The following is a 24,518-nucleotide window of genomic DNA, read 5'->3' as shown; positions in this document are numbered from 1 at the left end:
ATCTGCAAACACCATACAGGAGATCAAGTGTGGCATTTTGGGGGTTTATTGTCACTCTGTGAAAGCAGGATTGAAATGCACCAGATCCTCAGTGGAGTGTGGGCAGAGGGTAAGTGGAGGGAGTGTATAAGGAAATTAGATGCGAAGGTGTACAAAGGTGCGTTTGCCCTCAGGGCCTACCTGCTGTTGTTTATCCTTTCATTTTTACTGATAGTTGAAATTCTATCTCATATTTGAGTCTCTAAGGCAAGAAAAGAAAAAGGAATCGGGAAAGAGTACAATAACAGGAGCACAGAGCTCTTAATTGTGCAAGGTCAGCCCACGTTGTTAACAGACTCAATGACATCACAGACTATACTTGGCAAAAAGCCCCAAGTCTCAGCTGCACGGAAGAAGCAGCAGATTGACTTTGACCTTTACATCCAAACATACAGAGCTCCTTGAACTTTACACCATCAGGCACCTGTTCAGACTAAAAGCTGTACAGAAACAGGAGGAGAAACTTGAGGAATTTATGCTAACCTGTGTGAGAGTATGCGAGTTTGCTCAAGACAAAATTAGTTGATTTTGTTTTTCTATGCGTGGGAGATGGAATTTATGGCACGATAAGTGTTCCAACGGTGTACAAAGAGGTGTGAAGTTTAAGCAGACACAGGCTTTCCAAGGCTGCTGGGAACGCAGCACAGCGCTGCCACTAATTACGAGGCACGTGTTTAAAATTAGGGTTGTCATTGCAAAGTTCAAAGTTACTCCATCGTCCTGTCCTCCTCTGTCTCCCTGCTTAATCCATGGGTCTTTGTATCATCAGTGAGGCTCTAAAGTCGGGGATTTACTTTGGATCAATGAAAATGCACCTATATACAAAGCCAGAGATACAAGAATGCCATCACGCCTCCCGTCAGTCAGCCTGCAGAGATTACACCAACAGGCTTCACGCTCAATGTCACCAAAGCCCCACACGTATGCGTATGCATTCATCTAATGTCATACACGTGGTCAATACATTAGCCCTGTTTTTCGTAAATAGACACAATGACCAGAGATAGAGCGAGTGATTTGAAAACTGAAACCTGGAAGAGGAGAAACTGAAGTATTAAGAGTTGACTGACAGACATAAAATTAATTTTAGCAGCTCACAGTGTGGAGTACACTGGTGGCATGCAGGGGGTAGAGGTGCTCTTTGAATAAGTTAAGTGCCTCTATACACATCCAACTTCAATAGAGTTCTTATTCACCTTCTACTCAAAGAGACTCGGTGCATGACATAGTGGGAAAGTATGTGTAATCTCTCCTAAGAGTGACCACTGTTACTTCATCACTTAAAGCCTTAAACAACCATAAAACCCCAAACAGGATGTGTTTTGTTCTTGTATGAGGTCCTACTGTCTCCAAACTATTTATTATTTTTTAATAATAGTTTTAAATTAGGAAGTCATTTTTTTGTTTTTAGTATAATCCTTGTTTTTGATGAGTAGGTGTAATGATGACATCATCAAACGTTCTTGATTTCTTTTTTAAAACAGAATGTTGTTTCTTAATTTTTTAACAATATTATTAAATTCATTCCAATTTTATTTATATTGTGCCTTATTTATATAGTTGCCTCAAGGTGCTTTTAGAGTATAGCTACTATAGTAAGGTCATAACTTTATTCTACATAACCACATGTAAACATACACATAATGAAGACCCTTTGATCTATAACATGTTACTGACATATTCCTGACTACAATTGCTTATATATCAATATTTGCTAGCAATATACTGTATTTTGTAGCCCTAACAAAATGAAATTAATTAATTGTGCTCAATTCCGGTTCTGTATTTTTTCATTCTTGGCCATAGTGCTGCTCCTTAAATCATCCACAGCTTGAAACAAACTGTCATGGCTCACTTCCCCTTCCTTCAGCAGACATTGTTGATACATTGATCATTTGTCATTTCATTACTGTCAGTTTCACTGCTTTAAAAAAATGAAAACAAAACAGAAACACAAAACAGTGCTTCACTGAAACTATGAACCAAGCTGAAACAGAAAACTAAGAGTTCAGTAACGTTTTTCTAGTATTTCTGCAGAATATGTCATCTCTTTTAACTCTTGGCACAATCAGTCAGTCCATCATTAAAAGGCAGACCAAGCTTCCAGGTTGGATTCACTTGTCATGCCGTTTGTACCAGGTAACAAAAATCGGGAGTTTCCCAAGAATAAGAAGAAATACTGAAGCACGCCAGCAGGTGTGACATCATTTAAAGTGGGTGTCACTGACAACAGTAAGGATTTGCTGACCTCATTAAGTGAAACTTTAAACATAACACAGCAAATTGTAATTTGTTTTGCGTTAGATCTATTTTGATCTGGTATCATTCAGAGTATACAGTATTGGCTGGGTGTAATGAATGAAGTAACATAACGGGTGGGGTCCTATAAGGTGTAGTTCTGACTATGGCAGGCCAAACATTTCAAAAGCTTGACCAAAAAAGACAACACCCATCTGTTGAAGATGAGACAACCAGAAGATACGGCTTATTGTCCACGTGTTAGCTGTGCAATGGATTCAGTATGTGTCCAAGTCTTGGTCATGATGGCGACAAGTGCTGAAAAGTAAAAGGCTTGGAAGGGGTTTTTTTGGCAAAAAATATTCAGTTATGTTTTTAAATAGTTTAAATTTGAATATACAAATATTTAATTTGAGCATCTTGACATTTTCCTAAATTCACACAAGAATCCAATAGAAATTTGCAGCAACATTTGCTTTGCATTTACGTTGGAAAATTCTCCTCACGGCAGTCTTAGTTAACTAATAATATGGGCCACGTTGTTGCCGTGCGTACTTTATCTGAAAGGTAAGAATGTCAAATCTTGTCATAAGAAATTGTGTTCCTCCAAGTGACAGTGGGTATTTTCTAAGGCTTTGATGCAAGTGAGAAAGGCTACTTTGGTGTCCATTAAACCTTGATCACGTTTCTCAAAATAATGTCCAATATCATGAGCAGTAAAAGAGTACAGTAAAAGTAACAAAATGAGTCCCTTTCATTGTTTATGTTGTCCGTTTTTAAATTATCTTCAAGTTCCCTACAATAAATGTTATGTAGTAAAGAATACTAGGGATTCAAAACATTTTCTTCCATGATCCAAACTTAATTTCCTGATGGAGAAATCATGTAATTTAGAACTGCTGTCAAGGGGAAAGGCAAAGTCCTTCGAAGTAAAAGCCTGCCAACTAGACAGTTGACTAGTTCATTTCAGTGAGCCACTGGCTTGATGTTTTGGTTAGACTTTTGAATCATTTTACCACTTATAGTAGACCAACCAATTTGTCTCTTTCTAATCATGATGCCCTATTACACTATCTGGGATACTGTTGGCTGCAATAGACACCCCACTGTGAAGCATATGTGGCCTAGAAAAGCCAGGGCAGTTGCACCTTTGACAGAGACGCGGAGTATTTAGAGACATACTTTATGTGATATGCCATGCAAACTGCAGATACAACAGAGCAGGTTTGTTTAGACAGTCCCCCTCACCCAACCTGCTCGACCGTCACTCTGCAAAGGTGACAGGAGTTTACTGGCTGCCATTTATAAATCCACTGCAATTTCAATAACGATTTGGGCTTTCAATTGTCAGTTGTGCCTACACCGTTTATCGCTTTTACATCTTTGACTTCCAGGTAAGTCGCAATCAATCAATTTAAACACCTTAAATGAGGTCACATGGCAGAAAAAGGTCCAACAGGACATTCTTTCACTGGTATGTAAAGTCTATAAGTAGTTTCAGTGGCTGAGCAGAAACTGACTGGCAGCCTGTTTAATCAACATCTGTGAAACTGTGACATGCTAAACAACATTCAGGAAAACAGGTGACAAGTTTTCTCACGGCATCGGTACACTAAGTAAACAGTTACCTCAGACATAAACTTCCTTGCAACACTGCCTGGCACCGTCCCCACTCCCTGCCTCCTCCCTTCTCAAAGTGCAGCTTTACCTACTTTGCTCTGTCCGTTCAACTTAGATGCCGTTTATGCTTGGTTTAAGAATCTTACAAATTCCATCAGTGGATACAGGATTAAGAATTAAGGTTTTTTCTTTTTTTCAAAGCTGTTCCTCTTAATTAGCTAAACAAACACAGCCTTCTTTTTCACCTGCTGTCTCGAGTGCTGCGGTATGTGCATGAGCTAATGCTAATTATTCCCTAACGAACAGAACAAATAGGAATTCTGGTGCAAGCGGGCAGTTTTATGTGAGAGAACTTCGTGTGCGTATACATAAAGTAACCACATAATCTCAAATACACTGGACACTCATTTATGAAATGCAAGTAACTGCAAAAACTTTAAATTAGCCTGCATTAAGGACGAGTTTTAAAAAAAAAAAAGCTGGATAAATGTGCTCGCATTTTATTGTAGCTGTGCGCGTGTGTGTTCCGACGGAATCATAACTGTATCTAGTGCAATTTTTATCTCTCCATTTCAGCCACAGATTCCATCAGTCAAGTTTTGACATGAGCAGTGTTTCAGATGAGGAATGCATTGGGGCCTACAAAAATACAAATGGGATGCACGCCATCAGGCCCACTATGCAGAGCTAATTAAAAGCAAGGGGATTTTTGCCTGAGTCACAGACTGACTGGGGTGGTGTACAAGTAGAGAGGAGGTTTTCCTGATATCCTTTCCTTTAATTTGTCCGGGAATAATCTGTGACTGCCACTTACACTAAGGACCACAAAGGACAAATAATAGTCATTTTGAAAGGTCTGTTAGCATCAGATTCAATAAAGGTATCATTAAATTATGCTGATGTTTTGTGACAAGAACATGTAAAATGAAAATAAATGCCTTGGAGCGACCTGTTCAGCAGCACATCCCTAAGTGCTGAATACGTACAGCTATAAACAACGCATGTACAGCTTGCACTGCTGTGAAGCAACTACCAACCTGCAGAAAAAGTTAACTGTTGCAACTTCTGCAGACACGAGTTACTCCACTATAACCGTCAGTCGAACTGAGCCAAGCTTGTGTTTACATTCCTAAATTGGATGTGATGCTATCAGGTGGATGAGGGGCTGATCCGAACGAAGGAGATGTTTGAGATGTAAGCTACTACTATCTGACAAGCATGCATGCTTTCACTGCATGCGGCAGTGCTCTGCTGAAGGACACAATTTCACACGTATTTTACATATTGCAGGGCTTTCTGGTTGGGTGTAAAGCATAAACCAACAAATGCATATTTAAATTGCTTTTGTCATTTACCCGTGTGAGTTTTCTCTTTTCTTGTTCAAGCTGCACTTAGTAGGCTACCCAAAGGAAATGCCTGAGTCAGACGTTCATCTATTCAAACACAAAGGAACAGGCGCTCTAGGGTAACACGTCACTCAACCCTACCGACACATCTTATCTGGGGAAAGTACCTGCATTTGTGCTTCATTTGGTCTTATAGCATTTAACTTAAAATCAGCTGGATTAGAAATCTGCATAACAGTGATTCTCACATAATGGGACTTAGCTCACATTGAGGCTAAGCCTCATCTCAGACATCCGTCATTGATTAGCTTTGGAAAAATCAGAAAGACTTTATTGAACAGAAGAAAGTTGCATTTAAATGATAACAAGCAGAAGGAAACGGCTCAGACCTACCACTGATGACTTTCAGCACATGTAGGATTAAAGCTCACTGCTTCCTCGCCAACTTTCTTCCCTGAGAGGAAAGAGAAAAAGACAGATAAACGGATAATGATCCTCTGCTGAAACATAAATCTGACAAACACTCTGCAACCTGGACATTCTTGTTCTACGGGACAAAAGAACAGAGACCAGATTAGTACAATCAAGGGGTGTGTTGACTGAGAAAGCACAACAGGATACACATAAATCAAGAAATGTCGATGAGCACTGGATTAAAGCAATAAAACAGAAGTTACATCAAATGCAATCCAGGAAGACAGCTCAGTTTTTAATCCTTCATCACTTGGTGGAATGTGTTTCATTTTGTCCGCTCTATTAATATCTAAATGAATGTTAAACATGATGCTTTGCTACTTCAAAAATTCGAGCCTTTCACACTGTCAAATGCTTTGAGACAGGTGCCTTAGCAGGAAGCACCTGGCTTGCTCTGATTAGAGGTACAATGATGAGAAAGGATTACAGAGAAACAGGTCAATCCAGTCTGAAAAGGAAAACAAATAAAAAAAAAATTAAAAAAAAATTAAAAAAAATCACAAAACAGCCTCTGTTTAGAAAAATAAAACCCACTGTGGTCAAATGTAAACGATTAAGAATAAAGCAAATTAGGTCAAAGAAAAAAGTGTTTGTTATCATTAAGTTAATATGAAAGTATCCTCTTTTTTGAGCGTATCACCTATGTACACAGGACAAAGATAAACATAAAAGGACAACTTTCTGATACAAGTATTGTAAATGCTGCTAGGGTCACCTAATCTTTTTAACACTTTATGTAGGAGATTCATAGGAGACATTTTGTTGTTACATTTTTTTAAATTTATAGATAAAAATACACAAATGTCAGTTTTCATCTGGAACAGCCCAATCGTCAATTGAAAAACTGTCTTTGTTTCATTTAAGTGTACAGTGCCATTAGCTCCACTGAGCCTACACTCACCTGTCACCTCATGGATTACACCTTGCTATTATTGCTGCTTTGTGGCACAGATTCAATAAGGTGCTGGAAACATTCCTGAAATTTTAGTCCACAGTGACACAGCACTATCATACATGACGATGTGAATCTCCTGTTCCAGGAAATCCCAAAGCTACTCTAATGGACTGAGCTCTGGTTACAGTGGAGGGTATTTTAGTACAGTGAACTCTGCCACTTTAGAGAAACCACTGAAATCACTGAGATGACACATTATCCTGCTGAAAGCAGCCATCAGAAGATGCACTTTGGTCATGAAGGGATGGACACGGCCAACAACAATACTCAGATAGGTTGTTGCATCACACCACTGCCAACTACCTGAACGTCTGATACAAAGCAGGATGGATCCAAGTTTTTAATGTTGCTGACACCAAATTCTGACACAGCCAATCATTTTGTCAATCTTCTACTGTGCAGTTCTGGGGAGCCTCTGTCAACTGTAGCCTGACCATTCTCTGTTTTCAGGCCTAAAGATGGCTGTGTGGAACAATCCCAGTAGATCAGTAGTTTCTGAAATACTCCGACCAGCATGTCCTACAACAACAACTATACCACATTCAAAATCACCTTCAGTACTCATTCTGATGCTGAGTTTAAACTTCAGCAGGTTATCTTGATCATGTCTACATTACTAAATGCACTGAGTTACTGATTACCTGATTAGATATCCATGTTAATGGGCATCTGGACAGATGTACCTAAAAGCAGCCATTGAGTTTATTAGAATTAGAACCTAGACTTATTGTAATTAAAAAGATGAGGTACTAGACACCAATGTTTGGGGGTTTACCTTGAATAGAAATTAGAGTAAATGACTAGAATATAACACTATACAAGGATCTTTGCACTGGTCATGGCAGAGGTTCCCAAAACTGTGAAAAGTAAGTTTTCTGTCTGATTGTTGCTATTTGTAGGGGATGGCTGGATCAATAGATTACATCAATTTTACATGACAATATAGAGTGCCTCGAGAAGAATATTGTTGTGACTCAGTGCTGTTTAAAGAACTGAATTTTTCTAGAAGTGCTGCGTAATTAACTTAAGCAATATGTTATTATAGTAAAGATACATGAACGTGTTGCATCCAAGCTAGTATGACAGATAAATACCAATCCAGCCCTCTTAAAATGAAAAGGGCTATGTTTGGTCCAAGCTTGCCAAGCGCTCCTGCCAATTCCCTGACATTGCTTAAAACCACATTTGGATTTGGGTTTTCCAGATGAGACACTGACTTTTGGGGGTAGGCCAGTGTAACAGTCAGATTTATTATAAAATAACATCTCATATCCAGCGTAGAATGCTAGTTAAACGAGGCATGAAACAAGTTTTAGTAAATTACCAGTCTCTGCGTAGGTCTTCTTCTCCTCCAGAGTCAAGCTGATGTCATGGACGTCACAGTAAGCTCGGGTTAGCCGCCAAAGAAATGTTGAGTTTTGTCCAAACTAGAGAAGTACATGAAAGTACACAACTCCATCACACTGTTTTGTATTTATTATGGAGACAAACACGAATTAATGAAATGTATACACACCTCTTCTCTTTGTTCCAAAAGGATATTAAGACTTTCCCGTTTGTCAGAGTCACAGCCCTGATGCAAACGGTCAATCTGCTCAATGAGGAGAGACAACTTGTCCACGGGATGCTCTTGATCCCTCTCTTCTGCATCACTTAGCTCATCCTCCTCTGAGTCTGTCAGCGCAGTCATGTACCTGTAAGTGCAAACAAACGGCAAAAGAATGAGGTGCAGCTTCATTTTGCTGTCAGCATGTGCAATTAAACGTTACTGATGTGGATTAGAAAGCTGTGCTGAACGCGTACATGCGGACCACACTGTCTCCATCCTGCTATCAGCAAGGTGCATACGCTGACCTCAAGAAGAATTAATAAACCGCCCTACATGTGAGGTGAACTCACCCCAGCTGAGGAGCTTTTCAGATCAATCAAAATCCTGTCATCATGAGAATTTTTACAAGCCACTCTGTGCCAGATGCTGATTATAAAGAAGCCCTATTCACTGCCTGTTTATGCAACAAAAAAAAAAAAGCCATCAGGTTTGTTTATATAAGTTGGTCTGTTAATTGTTTAAAAATACTAGCTCTTAAGGAATTCCTAAAGTCTAACTTTAGTCACCTGAAGGCTTTTTCACAAACACAAGGAGACTTGTTTAGCACTGTGAGGCACGCAATGCCTGTGTTAGAAGTTTTATGGTGCCCTTTCAATGGCTGAACACGCACACCGACTCCCTAAGTTAACACTTAAGTAGCAATGGCAGAAAAAAAAAATACCCATATTAAAAAGGCAGGTGAAAATGAAAGACAGACAAAGGTAAAAAATATGAAAGGCTTCTATTAAGTGTTGGCAGTGGCTGCATGTGCGTCATTGGTGGTTAAGAGAATGTTTTGGGCTGTGAGCCATGGTTCTGAAGGGATGTGTCGGAGCGGGCCTCAGACATAAACCCTGTGGACCCAACAGGTGCCTTGTGCTGCAGGGCTGCTTGCCAGCTCCACCCCATAACACACACACACACACCTACAGCCCTGAGTGCAGTGATTACAGGAGTAATATGAGGGCATTTGAACTGCAGAGATTTTCCTTAGCCAAGAAAGCAACTGTTGACAATAAAGTGCCACTACAGTAAAAGTCAAGTGCACAAATCGACTTATACACTGAAATTATGGGAGTTTTTCCCACTTTTCAATCAATTTTACTTCAATGAAAATGCTTTTTAACCCCTATTATCAATATTTTTATATAAACAGTTAATTGCATGATAGTATACACTGTAGGAAAGGTGACCAGCTACCGAGAAATATTACATGACGTGGAGGGGTTTATGTGTCCCAGGGATCCCAGAGGCTATGTTGTCGGGGGGCTTTTTCCCCGTGGTAGGCTCTCCCATGGCAAATTGCTCCTGGGTGAGGGACCAGACAAAGAGTGATTCAAAAACCCCAATGAGTGAAAGATCTAGAGAACATTTCACCCTGCCCGGGATAGGGTTACTGGGGCCCTGCCCTCGAGACACCCAAGGGCGAGTGTCTGGGGACACGCCAGGCGGGATGACTGATTTTGTAATCGTATGATCAGATCTGCGGCCGTATGTTCAAGACACTTGGGTGAAGACAGGTGCCTAAATGTATAGTGAGGGTTACCTTCAACTCTTACCACCATCGACAGCATTCCGAGGGAGAATGGGGACATTGAGTCCGAATAGACCATGTTTAATACCTTCATTGCTCAAGTTGTTCCACTGAGCTGCAGCCACAAGGTGGTTGATGTCTGTCTTGGTGGTACCCTTTGAACCAGATGGTGGGCACTGAGCCAGTTAAACAACTCCTTGGAGGCATCCACCCCAGGGGATGAAGTTTACCCTGAGTTCTTGAAAACTCTGGATGTTGTTGGGCTATCTTGGTCGGCAGGAATGAGAATCAGCACCTCCAAGTCGGAGGCCATGGTCCTCAGCTGGAAAAGGGTGGAGTGCCTACTCCAGGTCAGGGACAAGTTACTGCCCCAAGTGGAAGAGTTTTTCCAATTCAATTCAATTTTATTTATATAGCGCCAAATCACAACAACAGTCGCCTCAAGAGGCTTTATATTGTAAGGTAGACCCTACAATAATACATACAGTAGAGTTTAAGTATCTTGGGGTCCCACCAGGAGGAAGCCACAGGGCAGACCCAGTATATGTTGGAGAAATTATATCTCCCAGCAGGCCTCTGGGAACACCTTGGTGTTACCCCGGACAAGCTGGAGGAAGTGGCCGCAGAGAGGGAGGTCTGGGCCCAGATAAGTGAACGAAAACGGATGGACTATCACTTTTACCACTGTTATAAATTTGAGAATTGGACTGCATAAAGATTAATCATTTGCCATAAAGTCTGGAATCTATGAGCAGGGTTTCTTTCCTTCGAGCTGTCTTTAACTTCAGAGGCCCCCTCTGCCTTACTTTTTAACTTTTGTGAGCGAAATGCATGCACTCGTAACGTGAGTTCTTGCAACAGTGAAAGACCTCTATATCAGAACAGTCTACGGGTGGAGGAGAAAATGAAAAAACAAAACTATACAGCAATATTTATACAGGGACATTAAATGTTAATATTTTATTAAATACATTTAAATAACAGTCATTCAGTCAAATAGTCACAGCCTGACTTGAACTGACTGAAATAAATCTCAGAGAGATTGTTGAAGGTTTACAAATAATTGCTGTATAATTTATAAATGCAGACAGATTGCCAACATGTTGTCAGTCTAAATGAACACAACCTGAAGGGAGTCAACTCAACTGGCTGCCAGCTGGATGCATATGGTTATAGTCCTATAAAAGAAGAACGTTCCCAAGTACAAAATTAATAACTGAATGTGAATTTCTGTTAAATGTGAATTGCTCTCTATCTAGTTTATTGCTAATTGTGCTGATATTTATTCCTGAGAAAAAAAAAGCATGGTCTTATTTTTTGAAATAAGACATGATATTGAAATAAACTGACTGATTGTTTTTAGAAAAGCGCATATTTTTCCCCATTTAGTAAATCTGGCTTGTCATGTGTTGTACATAACAAATATCCAAATATCTACATAAATAAATAATATAAAAACAAAATCAGATATATGTATTAAAACTTGGGTCATTATTATGTGCCCGTAGAGGCAGAAACATTAGTTAGCACAGTTTAAAACAAGTGTATGGTCGCATGAGTGTTTTCAGCAAGGGTAAATCTTATTGCTCAAAGTCAAAATTTTTAACTACAGGATTGATTTTTATTTTTTTAGCATTAGTCAGGAGTTTGAATAACTGATTCATTGGCTTGTCACATTCAGCAGCTTAGCAGGAAACAGAGAATCACTGTAACTGCAAAAGAAACCAGACTTTGCCTCATATATATTTTAATCTCTGTTTGTTTTTATACCATCATTTTGAGATAGTCTGCCAAAGCCTTGCTACAATCTCCCTCTGCACACTAACCCCAAAGTAAACCCTAATACCTGCAGGCGAAGCTCAAATCATTTATTGGCCAAAACATTTCAGCTTAAAAAAATCTGAATGTGGGTGCTTTTGTGCTCTTACTTTTTTTTTTTGGTCTAGCTGCAACACAGCCCGCCGCACTAACTTGCACCAAAAAAGCCTTGCATTTATCTTTAGCCTCACTGCACTAGTCATTCATTCTCTCATTCATTCATCCTTTTGTCTTTTTAATTCATTCAACAGGCCTTTTTCCCTCCCTCACTGCAGTTACTCACTCAGTGGTGCTGGAGAGAGGCAGTGGTGTACTGAGTGATCAACGCATTCCTGTCACGCCATTCCACGGCTCATGAATCACTTGAGTTGAAAGAAAAAGAAGCTAAGGATCTATTTGTATTACTGTGTGTTTATGTAATGTACATATGTTTGTACAGGAACCATTATTATGTTGGCGGTGTTACTAGCAGCGCACAGCTCTGAAAGAACAAGTCTAAATATTGCCCTTACTACTTCAACATCGACCACGTACATAATATACAGAAGACCTCCTATGACTTGCATACAAATTGAATTCGGGTTAGGGTGTGTGTGGAAAAGACCACACAAACAAAGACAACAGTATTACGAGAGAGAGAGAGAAAGGGAGAGAGACCTTCTGTGACTATATTCATGGTGCAGATTAGTGAAAAAGAATGGCTGACTTGGATCATAATCTTTGACACCTCTGGATGACTCTGAAAATTGACCATTTGGTCAAAGCATTTAACAGATAATTAACAGATAATGTAGCAAACATGGATAATTATGTATTAGATTTTGCACAGCATCACACAGAATGATAAATGGTAAATGCACTGGTTCTTCTATAGTGCTTTTCTAATCCACCTGAGCACCCATTCACAACCATTCATACATGCATTTTTTTCTATGCTTGAGTGCTTTCTAATTAAAACTCACACACATTCATACTCTGATGGATACACCCGAAACTAACTTGGGGTAAGTATCTTGAATATTTAGCATGCAGACTGGAGCAGCCAGGGATCAAACCACCAACGTTCCAAGTAGTAGATGCTCTACACCTGAGCTACAGCCACCCCCATATAGCGTGACACTGAGGAATGTGAATCATGTGTTCACTTTATGATGACATCATTTAGCTCTGATTAAGAGTCCAGCCCAAGTCCAACTGAAGTGTTACAAAGAGAAATTTATAACAAATAGCTTTACAAGCTTAAATTCATGGAGATTACTGTTATATGGAAACACCTAAAGAAAATAATAACAATATACAGCAAAAGGGAAAAAGCAAGTGCTGCATGGCTCTAGAGATTTATCCAACAGGTGTTCAATAGTAGTGTGAACACAAGCTCAATATAAAAAAATTACATTAAAAAGGAATTGCTAAATATAATTGCCAAAAATCATTCAACAAGTTTATTCTTGGTCTGTTTTGCCTGCTGAATTGCTCCAAGAATAAACTTGCTACATGATTTTACCCTAAACAGAGTGGCTCAGCAACCCCTCCTCCTCCCCTTTTTGTTTTTTTAAAAGGAGTAGAGCTTTGGTAACACAGCATGGGGGTTCAAACGGTGCTAATTGAAAGAAACCCCTTAAAAATGGGCTCATAATTAATTTTATCCAGTCAGTACTGGATCCAGTAAAAAGAGAACTTCTTGCTTTGTAATCAGCACCTGCACAAAGCTGTGAACAACACTGTAACTCCCCACTGCAACATTAATGGTTCCCGAAGCTTTACTTTCGTTTTCAAACAGGCTGTGCGCTCGCTGGGGGAGATCATGCAGTGTGCAGAGCCTAAGGGGGCAAAGAAGGAACCTCTCAATAGAGCTTAGTAATGGCACTTTCCACGGTTACCGCCTTCAAAACAAAACCCCAGTTACCATCCCAACATCACCGGGCCTGAGAACATGCAGCTCAGCTTATTCAGAGTCTGGTGACAGGTCCAATGAAAGCCTGCTGTGAAACAATGCCCGACTGACTGGAGCGAATCCAGTTATTTATTCTCCATCCCGCCCCCTAAAAACGCTGATGTCAACTTTCACTTTCCCTACCGATCTACAAGCCCGCTGACAGCGTCACAGACTTTGTCAACATGACCCCCTGCGTTGTGCTGGAAAAAAATGTAGGCGATAAACAACGCATCATTCATTTCTCACAGTCACACGATGACACTGCACATTAATAAAGAATAGAGCCATTCATTCCAGCTACGTTATTTTTATCTCTACTGTGTATCCATAAATAGCACTTCTATTAGGATGTGATAAAATGTTCCTGAAATAGCAGACGAATAAAGTGGGGATGTACGCAGCTGCACATTTGACATTTAGCTGCAATGTCGCCAAAAGTAAACAGGAACGAAACACGTGTAAGAGAGTCATCAACGTGACCAATAAACCTGTTAGAAGGTCACAAAGATATTTAAGATAAAAGCTACAGTACTTAATTTATAACAAAAGTTGGTATATTACAGCAGTGTTTGGCAATAGGCAGTAAGGAAGAAACCGAGTATAGAATAAGCAATTTATCCAACAGGTTACTCTTTTTATGTGTTTTATTACACAACTTCCTGAGTTTGACGTGTTGTGATGGATTGCTTCCATCACCTGGAACGGTTTTTAATCAGCTAGGAAGCATCATAACTCTAGTGACAAAGGATTTGACAGCAGGGTGGCAGCAGCACATTTCTTGAAAATACCAAATGTTGCTTTGTTCTTGTAGCATAACAAATAAGAACAGCAAAGAGTAAAGAACACAGCTCAAAGAGCTTTCCAATGAAAGACATGTAGGCCCATAAAGCCCACAGAGCGAACTGGAGGTCAGTAAACGACTAGATTTGGCATTTTTAGATATATTCACACTATGATTATATACATAATTGGTGACTTGAAATGATGACTGACCCACAGACTCTGTGCACCTTGGTCTGATTAGTTGTAATAGCTAAATCATTGTCCTAATCGACCTCTGTCTGCATTATTAATACTGAAGCAGACTAAAATTAGTACTGGGAACCAAACTGGAACAGTATCGGTATTCCAGTTTTTCAAGCTTGACATGAATTTTATAAATACTACTATACCGATGAACAGGAAAATAGACAAAACACCCACTGTGGCTTTTCAAAGGTTTCAACATACCAAATTACCGACTACCAGGAGCGTCATGGAGCGATAGCATGGAGCGAACTCGGAGGTTCTAATTATATGACACAACACTTATTAATAGCAAACACTTCACTCTAAAAGAGAAAACAAAGCAACATAAATCATTTGTCACTAGAGCCTGATTAATACAGGATTTTTAATGCTGATAACGGTACTGCCCTCTGTTGGGCAAACTATGCAACGTTAACACTCTTTACATAGTTGAAGGGTGTTTCTGTCATTTTTCATCCGTTGTAAATTCTGACACCAATAGGTTATCAAGTAGCTAATAAAAGCCAATATAATCAACCTACTGATAAATTGACTATTTATAAGACCAAAAAAAAAAAAAAAAAAGACACCACCAAATGCAAGAGAGGTAATGCTAGCTAGCAGCTACTAACAGCTGCGCTGCAAAGTTTAGAAGACAAAGCTGAAATGAAGTTTGTCTTAGTTCTGCTGTGGAAACAGTAACAGCAACGCAAAAAGTGACATTACACTAAAAGCAGAACAGGCCATCTGTTTAGGGATGATTATAAAGACCTCGTTATATTAGTAACAGAACCAAAATGGAATTTATTAATTATTTCGATTTTTTTTCTTAACTTTATACATTTTTTCATGATGACAGTAAAATTCATTATATTCTAGAAAGTCCTGAAAGATGAATGGGCCAATTAGCAAGAGTTCTGATATACATTTGGAGGAGCAATTGTTGGTCAAAAGTGTTGTTGCTAATGGCCACCTGCAGAATAACCGGTCTCATTAAGAAAAGTGAGCATCAACATTTACTCTTTATACCACATCATCTGAATATAAATACGGATTACATACTGTACTGCGAAAACTTGATTGGACAATGTTTGACTGAAGCTGGCTAACGGATTAAAATGCTAATGATAAAATGCCTTTTTTGCACGACGTTTATAAGATCAGGTCTGTAAAGAAGCAACCTAAAAGGGAGTTGTGGGTGGTCAAACTTAACAGATATAGGTCAGAGACCAGCAAACTTGACGAGGAACTCATCAGACAGCTGAAATGGATGCATAGTATAAACCATTTTCCTCGAGTTAACAGATGTGTTTGTTTGGCTAATAGCCTTTCATTGAAGAATGAATCTGAGGATAGAGACGTGAATGTAGTGGATACGGACAGCTGCGAAGCAACACCTGCATGACGTCACAGGGAAGTTAGACTAAATCTTTTAATCACAAAGCAGACAATGAACTTCTTTTTCTTTTTCTAAACATTTCTGTGTGTTGATCAGGCTTGCCCGCCGCTAAACAAAACTCCTGCTTAAATCTGCTTAAATCAACAACTATCCGATGTCATAAATGCTTGTTTTTTTGGAAAAGGAAAAAAAGAAGTGGTAATGTCCTTGAGCTACAGCGACGTGATGTGAATAAACTCAGTGGGAACTGTTCAAGGATTTACAAGTTCCTACAAGACACCTTTAAATGAGGTCTCTGACAGCTTGGCACAAAGACAGTGTGATTGATGGGTCTGCTTACCTGCAGAAAGGTAGCTTTGAGGAAGTCGCCGTGACACATGAGCAGTGAATGGAGTAAACAGCTGGAACTTTTGACCCTGTACCCACTTTTGATCGACACTATGCCTCTCTGTAACTCTGCCGTTATGTCACACTAATTGTTCTCTTGTTTGAGTAAAACACATTATTGCACTCAGGTTGGAGGCAGGCTGTACTGCCAACACTGGTCACACCTGAAGTCTCTCTGTAAACAGAGGACAAAGTTGATTCATAAAAATAATCTTTGCAATTATGCAAACAGAAAAGCATTACACTTGAAGGAATGACCTCCAGAAAAGTAGAAAAAAGTGCCTTTGCCTGGTCGTACATATCACGTTTTGCAGCTTGCTTTCGGATTTGTTGAAGATCCTGTTTACACTTGCACGATGCCCCCTATTGGATACCTGCTTCTTTCTCCTCTGTGCTGTTTATAGAAGTAAATGATAAAGTTTAAGATATTTTTTTCTTTTTTTATTCATCAAAAGAGTAGCTGATTATGACTAACAGCTGATAAAACTGAAACCCGCTTTTTCTGGAGGGGCAGTAAAATGTTAACCTGAAATGTTTATGTGAAAAAAAATGCACTAATCTTGCTAATCTTAAGGATTTGGATTTCAGCAAACTCATAATATCTTCCACCTAATGCTCAGAGTGTGGGTTTTACGGGGATAATTTGTGAAGATATTGTGCTTCGAGATGGCTGAAAAGACACGAAGAGGCTTTTGAAATTGATGTGAGGATTAGAAATCTTAACTAGGAGGGGGACGCCGCTCACTCCCTAAGGGGCTGGAATTTCTTCACTCCACTGTTCCCAGCTAACCCCCACACCCTCTGCTCTTACAAATAACAGAGCGGCAGGAAAGGCTCTTTAATTATAGGAGGTGTGTGCGTGATGTGATGTCTTTTAAAGCATAATAACCCCAACTGTAATTAGGAGCATTTGATGCGGCCGATGGCTGTCACTCAAAACCTGTGAACCACATTTGCTAGAGGGCAGTCTGACACCTCCCAACTGTTTCTTTAGCCAATCAGGAGGGCAGTGGCAGCGACCTGAAAAGTTTATACATCATGAAAGAGGGCTCCTAAGAGGTGGTGTCTTCTAAATAAGATCCAACTAAAGTAATTCATGCGCTACTGGCACAAGCAACAAGCACACCACTAATTAAACACTCCGAGCGCGCTGGATGTTCAGTTGGCCTACTTTATGTTGTTAAAAAAAAAAAAAAAACTGCTCCAAGGCAGTACATTAATCACTGGGAGGATGGTAACAGAGATGGGGAGGAGTCATACACCTCTGATCCAAGGCTCACTGCACACTTAAAAAGAGCGCGGTTAGGATGTGAATACAGCTGCACCCAGTGTTGTGATGTCTATTTGGCACTTGACATGCTCCACTTCCTCCATAAATGAAGCAGGGGGTCAATCCAGGTTAAGTGGCTGGATAACAGATGAAATGTCTATCCACACCCAAGCAGAGATGTCAGTGCGCTAAAATATCCTCTTTCTGGTTTGGTGCTCACAGTTTATACAAGTTTCAGAGTTTGCATGTTCAGATTGTCTCCAGTTGGGTCCAACAAAAACTTAAGTGCACCTAACTAGTGAAAATATTAAGGCCCCGGATTAATCGTCCCTATTTAACTGTTGATAATGTTTTGATAAGATGAGATTTTAGCTGGTAGTCCATTCACAATAGACACATCTGTTGTTTATGTTATCTATGGCTGGCATGGATTCAAGGCATCTTGGCAGGGGGTGGAGGTGGATGACTGGGCATGCGGTGTTTGATTGGTCTGCTGTTATCTGCAGCACCTGAGGCATTTCTACATACTGTCACATGTATAATTTAGTGCAAAAAACCAGCAAGCGGGTTTAACTGGTAAAGTAGGTGGGCCAAAAGTCTTCTAAAAGCAGATAATGATCAACAAATACGGCTGTTAACGTGTAAACTAACCCGAAACTAATTTACCACTCACCACCTGTTAAGATATTTATCTGCAGTTTATTTTTCTGTTTGCTTCTTTCTGATTAGAATTGCTTTCAGTAAGAAATGACTACAGCCTGATGATTGTATGGATATAGATAATTAGCATAAAACTGATTATAATATAATTACATTTAATGCTCTTCAACCAGAAAGTGAGGCAGATATTTTCAAACCTTTTACTCAACTGTTACATTCTACAGGCTCATTGAGTGTAACTGAGTGAAGTGTGCTGGACAAATGGTGTAACAATGTCACCGATTCTTTGTGTCCATCTAAAAACATATTCATACTCTATACTTTATGAAGATAAAAAAGCTGCATTTCTCATGAGTCAAAATAAAATACAACCTCATATCAACAGCACATTAGGGCTGGGCTATATCATACCGTTCACGGTAATACCGGTATAATGTTGGGCAACGATAAGAAAATGAAATATCGCGATAGAATATGGGTAAAACGCGCGTGCGCAGTGCCTTTGTTTACATACGCACATGGCGGCGACGTAGAATGAGAAGAGCGAAAGTGGATCGTTAAATGAAACGGATGAACCAGAATTGGTTTGTAAAAATGCTGCGACTTCAGTGGTGTGGAACTGGTTTAGCTTTCATCCGTCAGATACATAACAAAGCACTATTTTTGGTAGCGCATGCTAGCAGGCTGTCGTTATTACCGTGTTTTTTGGAAAATACGGCACACTTAAAATCAATCCTTTGATTTTTCTGAAAATCGACAGTGTCCCTTATAATCCCGTGTGCCTTATGTATGAATTCTGGTTGTGTTTACTGACCTCGAAACGATTTTATGTGGTACACGGCGCTCGAAAATCTGTCAAATGTTTTAGTATGACTTTGCTAAGCTACGAACCCGCACCGCTTGATGGATTGTCGGAGTATTACGGCTATCGTAGGCAGGCGCCTCGCGGAGTGATACGTACTGTGCTTCAACATAATATTACCGTATTGTGTGTGTATAACCTCTTTTTAAGTTTTGTGGATATTATACATGGTTATGCTGAGGATATGTCGGCCAATTTCCACTGGAAATGCCTTTTGGTTAAACTGTCAGCAAGGATTTGCATTTGCGCTGTTAATTTTTTATATAACTTTAATGCACTTAAAAAAAACTGCTTGTTTAAGTGAAAATACATTGATGTTTTTTTTTTTTTGCACTAATAAAGTTGAGGAGTTGTAAAGTATTTTGTCTAGTGTCAATTATATCGTCAGTTATATCGTTATCACAAATTTTCAAATGTATATCATGATAAATATTTTTGCACTTTGTCATTCTTTCATAAAAACTAAGAAAATGCAGGAGCAGTGTATGGAGAAACAAATGACACCCCAGGATTCAGTCATTTGTAGCACCACCTTTAGCAGCAATAAACTGGCTTAATCGTTTTCTGTACGACTATCAGTGTGGAGGACTTTTGGCCCACTCTTGCTTCAGGTCAGGGAGGTTTGTGGGCATTCACTTATGCACAGCATTTTAGTCAGATTGAAATCTGGACTTTGACAGGACCGATTTTTTCAGTCACTCTGTTGCAGATTTGCTACTTTGCTTGGGATCATTGTCCGGTAGCATGGCTAATATTTAACATTCTAACCGAGAAGTCAAGTCTGAGATGTAGCTTTTATGTTTTTTGCAGGTTCTTTGAGCAGAGCCTGACCTTGTGGTCAGTTTTCTGGGATGTCCACTCCTGGGAAGAATGATATTCGTTTTGAAGGTTTTGCACTTGTGAATAATCCTTCTCATTGTATGAATGACGAACTTGAAATTGTTTGGAAACAACTATATAACCCTTCCCAGACTGATGAGCAGCAACTACTGCTTCCCTAAATAAAAACAGCTGATATCTGTCCTCCCCAGCTTTCTACTAACACACCTGAAGCCTCCAGACCTGCAAACTGACAAAACGTCAGCGTTCAGCATGTTCACACTTGCTGATGCTCAGATAATCAAGTGCATTTGATTAGCAGTAGATAACTCCTCTGGATAACTATATGGTATAGTTTGCCTTAGTTTTTGTTAAATGACAAATTAATGACAAGCTATTATATGCCATGTTGTTGTTCTTCTGAACTAATTTTAAGGTCTGCTAAAGACCAGATGATTTTTTTATGTCCCGATATGTAAAACATTAGAACTGAAAGAAGCTGTACTTTCCTCTTCTTGGCCTAACAGACATAACCTTAACATCACTGTTCTGAGGTTTTGGAGATCTTATTCAATTTTGGTTCTTCTGAATTTATGGAGTTTTTATTGCCATCTTAATTCCTGTTATTTTAGTGATGTTGAGTTTTGAATTCTTATGTTTTTGTCGAGTTTTTCTAATTTTTTGGCTCCTCATTTAAAGTCGTTTTATTATTTAACATAATTCTAATGCCCCAGGTGTTTTCCCATTTGCCCTTCCTCTGTCTCATCTATGTGTTAAGAGCTCATTTTAGTCACCACAATGGTTGTGTTACATGCAAACAGTGCAAATCACTGCAAGCAAGTCACCATTTCCACATCTGGTCCTAAACCCTAATCAGTCCCATCTTCCTCTTCATCTTTATCAAAGTGTCTGTTTTGTTGTATTAAATTGGAACTCTTGATTTTTTTGCATGTGCTTTCTGTTTCATTTTGGGCTTTTGCTTTAGCCAGATCACAGGTTCCCTTTTTGCTCAGTGACTCACTTCATGTCACTTTAATCTAACTAGCTGTTTGGCTCCCAGGAAACCACAGAAAACCATATACTTTTCCCTTCACAGAATATGAAATAAAAGTGAGATTAGAATTCTTCTTAAGTGCCTTTTCGTTCCCACATCTTAAAACAGACCACAAGTATGCATTAACTTTTGTTTAACTTTAATTACAGCACATGCTTTTCTTACACCACAGATTGACTTCTGCGATAATGTTAAGATTTATTAAGGGTGTAACAATTATGAAACCAAGCCAGAAACTGCAATAGAGAAGTCTGTAACTGACTTATGGAGACTAACTAAGGCCCAAAACCGTAGTTTTGGAGAAGTGTTACTCACTTAATCCCTATTTCATAATTCACAAAGGAAGAACAGTGAACGACACTACAGTCTTGCTTTACAAATATGTCATTATTATTGAGCCATTGCACTTCCTGCATCAGTCTACCGGCATTAGTACCGTGATATTGGCAGATTGGCCACATGCAGTGTTTGTGTTCCTTAACAGCACATGAGGTGCACATAAAAGAACTGAAAAGATGTATCGATTTATTCGATCTAGCGGCTTCTTCATCACATAAAATCACAAGCAAATTCAGAACTGCTGCAGCTAGTGAGGCTGGTCTAATGGGAAGGAATTGTAAGTAAAAAGTAGCATTTGTTTAGGTTGGGCATAATTTTGTGTGTGAATCCTGTTAATCTGATATTTTCAGTTTAAATCTATATGTATCTATGTGTATGTGAGCAAAAGAGCGCATTAGAGGAAGTCAAATGACTTCTATGACTTGCTCGGAAACAGACAATTCAGGACAGCATATTATTGTCATAGAATCTGTTAATGGAAAAGATTCTGATGTGGTCGTACATTTGCTCAGCTATTTTTAAGAAATCTCTAACCAGATAATAAAAAGGGAAAACTGAATTTCTCAGCTTTTAAAGTACTCACCCTCCTTCACTCTCTGCTTCCTCTGAGCTCCGGCCTGTAGCTCTGGCCTCAGCGACAGTGGCTGCAGTTCTTTTCCTTCGTGTTGGCGTAGTCCTGTGCAGTGAGCCAGTTCGCCGCGCCTCTTCACGTCCCCTGAACTCCTCTCTGACCTGGTCTTGCAGCGATGGCAGAGCGTTCTTCAACGCCTTCATTTCATCCTTCAGCTCCGACACACACTGAATCAAGGCTTCAAGGCGATTCAGCACTTCGGCCTGACCGCTGGGCAGACCAGGACCATCCACCAGCGTGAGACCATACCCTTGCTCATTAGTGCGGTGAAGTTGGAACCCCGGGCACGAGCCTCTTCGCCGAGACCTAAAACTTTGGTAACACACCACAGCCAAGCTGACACCAGCCACTCCAGCTAACGCTCCCAAAACCAGTACCTTGCTGTCTGTCTGGGCCATCCTGCAAACCTGAAGATATGAAAAGAAAAAAAACAACCTGAGGGTCACTGACTGCAGAAACTTTGCTGTGAAAGGAAGGTTGTAGTTAATGAATTGCTAATTCTTTTGAGGCTGCAGTTATCCCTTTTGCTTTCACACCTTTTCTTACCACACTTCTCCATTCTAGTCAGCTTTGCATTAGTACATTTTGATACAACACTATTGCCAACAAGCAACCATTTCAGCATTGACCTTCTGTGGCTCACCCTCCCCATGAAGGGTGTCTATAATTGTCATAAGCGCAGCTCTCATGCCAGCATTTTTCCACATGACTGTGGTTTTGTGAACGGAACTAAACTCAGAGATATATTGTATTTATACTGTTTGAACAGGCATATCCTCAAACTCAAAATGAGTTTAATATGTTGTGATAAATTTGCTACATTTTTTGAGCTTTTAAAGTGCTTGAAATACTATAGCTTCAATGTAATGGGTTTAAAATATATTTGATTTTCACATCCTTATAAAAATGATGGAAAATATTGAAAATTTTCCATGATATTATTTTTTTCCACCATGCTAACAGAGAAAAAAAAAGCCCTTTCACTCACATGTGTCCCATGACTTGCATGAATGATCAGTGTCTGAAAGGAGCATTGTCAACACTGATTTCAATATGTACTTACTTCTTGCAGAAAGATTTGCCTGCACAGGGTGTACTTAAAGTGAACCAAGGACACAACAGCGAGAGTTTAGCCAAACAGCCACTCTCCTGTTTGGATAATAGGCTAGACTTTGCTTCTTTAAGACAAATGATCATGGCATTTAAATTCACATTTCACCTCCGACCAACTTCAGCTTTTGAATTCTTTTTGATTAACGAAACACTCGATATAAAACACATAAAACGAGACTGTGCCAGCACTGAAAATTTCTGACATTAGTCAGCTAGTGTTTACAAAGACATATGCTAGTAGTGGCTAGCCTCAGATAATTGGATCAACACATAATCTTCAAGGGAGCGTGTCAGCCAGCAGTCAAACAGCAGCTACTACAGCCTGAGCACATTGAGAAATGTAAAAGCTATCACGGTTTTCCTTAGCAGTACCCTATGAGATACCACAGCTTCACTAAGAAGCTATCAGTGTTAATTAGCTTACAATTTAATGAAGTTATGCTGCTAGTCGCCAGTTACCAAACGATGTTCCAACGTTAAAAACAGAGCAACACGCTAACGTCACACAGATACAAAAACATAAACTGATCGCTTTCAGTAACAGAGAATCATCTCGAGGTCTTACATAAAGAAAATGTATGTAAAAGTAATGAAAGGTGACATTAATATACACCTTACTGTAAGGTAAGGAAGGAGGCACTTGTCGGCTTGACAGCTGTCTGGTGCGACAGCAAAAACATTCCGTGCCGGCTCAGGCGCCGAAAGGAAGAGTTCCGGTTATGTGCCCAAAAAAAGTGATTGCTGATGGTTCTGTGTACTTATGTCTAATATATTTGGTTATACTGGTAAATGGAATGCTGTCGACGGGTTTACGAATGGGTTTTTATATATATATATATATATATATATATATATATATATATATATATATATATATATATATATATATATATATATATATATATATATATATATGAAAATAATAATAATAATAAAGAAAGCCCGTTTTGCAATGATCTTTGTCACTCTGCGCTATTCTGCCTTATCTGTGTTCTATATTATAATGTATCCAGTCCTTTTTGGCCACTTCAGATATTTAATGTATAGTTGTTAAGATATTTCTGCTGCCACAAGATTTCTCTTGAAAATCCCATTTTAAATTTCAATGAGATATTAATTCATTTATTTATTTATTGATCCATCCATTTTCTTAACCTCTTATTCTGAGGGGACAGAAGGCTCTCATGGCCTAGCTGTCATAGGGTGATAAGCAAGATACACCCTGCACAGGTCACTAATCCATCACAGGGCCACTAATGACATGTCTAGTAGAAAGAAAACTCCAAATTTACAGATCAAATTTACATTAGATCTGCTTGCCTGTCTGTATTTAAGCCATTCATAAAAACAATCCTCTCTACCCTCTACCCTCAGTGCACAAGAAACTTTATTTTGTTAGTTACTGATTTCTTTTGAGTATGTTCATTT

General features: G+C 39.3%; 1 protein-coding gene across 5 annotated transcripts in view; it reads right to left on the bottom strand.

The window, feature by feature from the left end:
• The window catches only part of LOC116318766 (regulator of microtubule dynamics protein 2), a 37,496-nt gene that overhangs the window by 10,535 nt on the left and 2,443 nt on the right, over nucleotides 1-24,518 (bottom strand). For 2 of the 5 annotated variants that reach the window (XM_039621844.1, XM_031737898.2), the window contains exons 2-5: nucleotides 21,930-22,384; nucleotides 8,189-8,366; nucleotides 7,997-8,099; nucleotides 5,637-5,697 (exon numbers count right to left, since the gene is read on the bottom strand). In XM_039621844.1, the coding sequence (XP_039477778.1) occupies nucleotides 5,637-5,697; nucleotides 7,997-8,099; nucleotides 8,189-8,366; nucleotides 21,930-22,375 (788 nt within the window). In that variant the 5' untranslated portion in view covers nucleotides 22,376-22,384. Of the gene's footprint in view, nucleotides 1-5,636; nucleotides 5,698-7,996; nucleotides 8,100-8,188; nucleotides 8,367-21,929; nucleotides 22,385-23,514; nucleotides 23,597-23,703; nucleotides 23,807-24,518 lie in introns of those variants that run through there. The other 3 variants (XM_039621843.1, XM_039621842.1, XM_039621845.1) reach the window with 3 other exon arrangements.

The sequence above is a fragment of the Oreochromis aureus genome, linkage group 13 (genome assembly GCF_013358895.1).
Source record: "Oreochromis aureus strain Israel breed Guangdong linkage group 13, ZZ_aureus, whole genome shotgun sequence".
Taxonomy (NCBI): Eukaryota; Metazoa; Chordata; class Actinopteri; order Cichliformes; family Cichlidae; genus Oreochromis; species Oreochromis aureus.
This window is presented reverse-complemented; position numbering and strand designations above follow the sequence as displayed.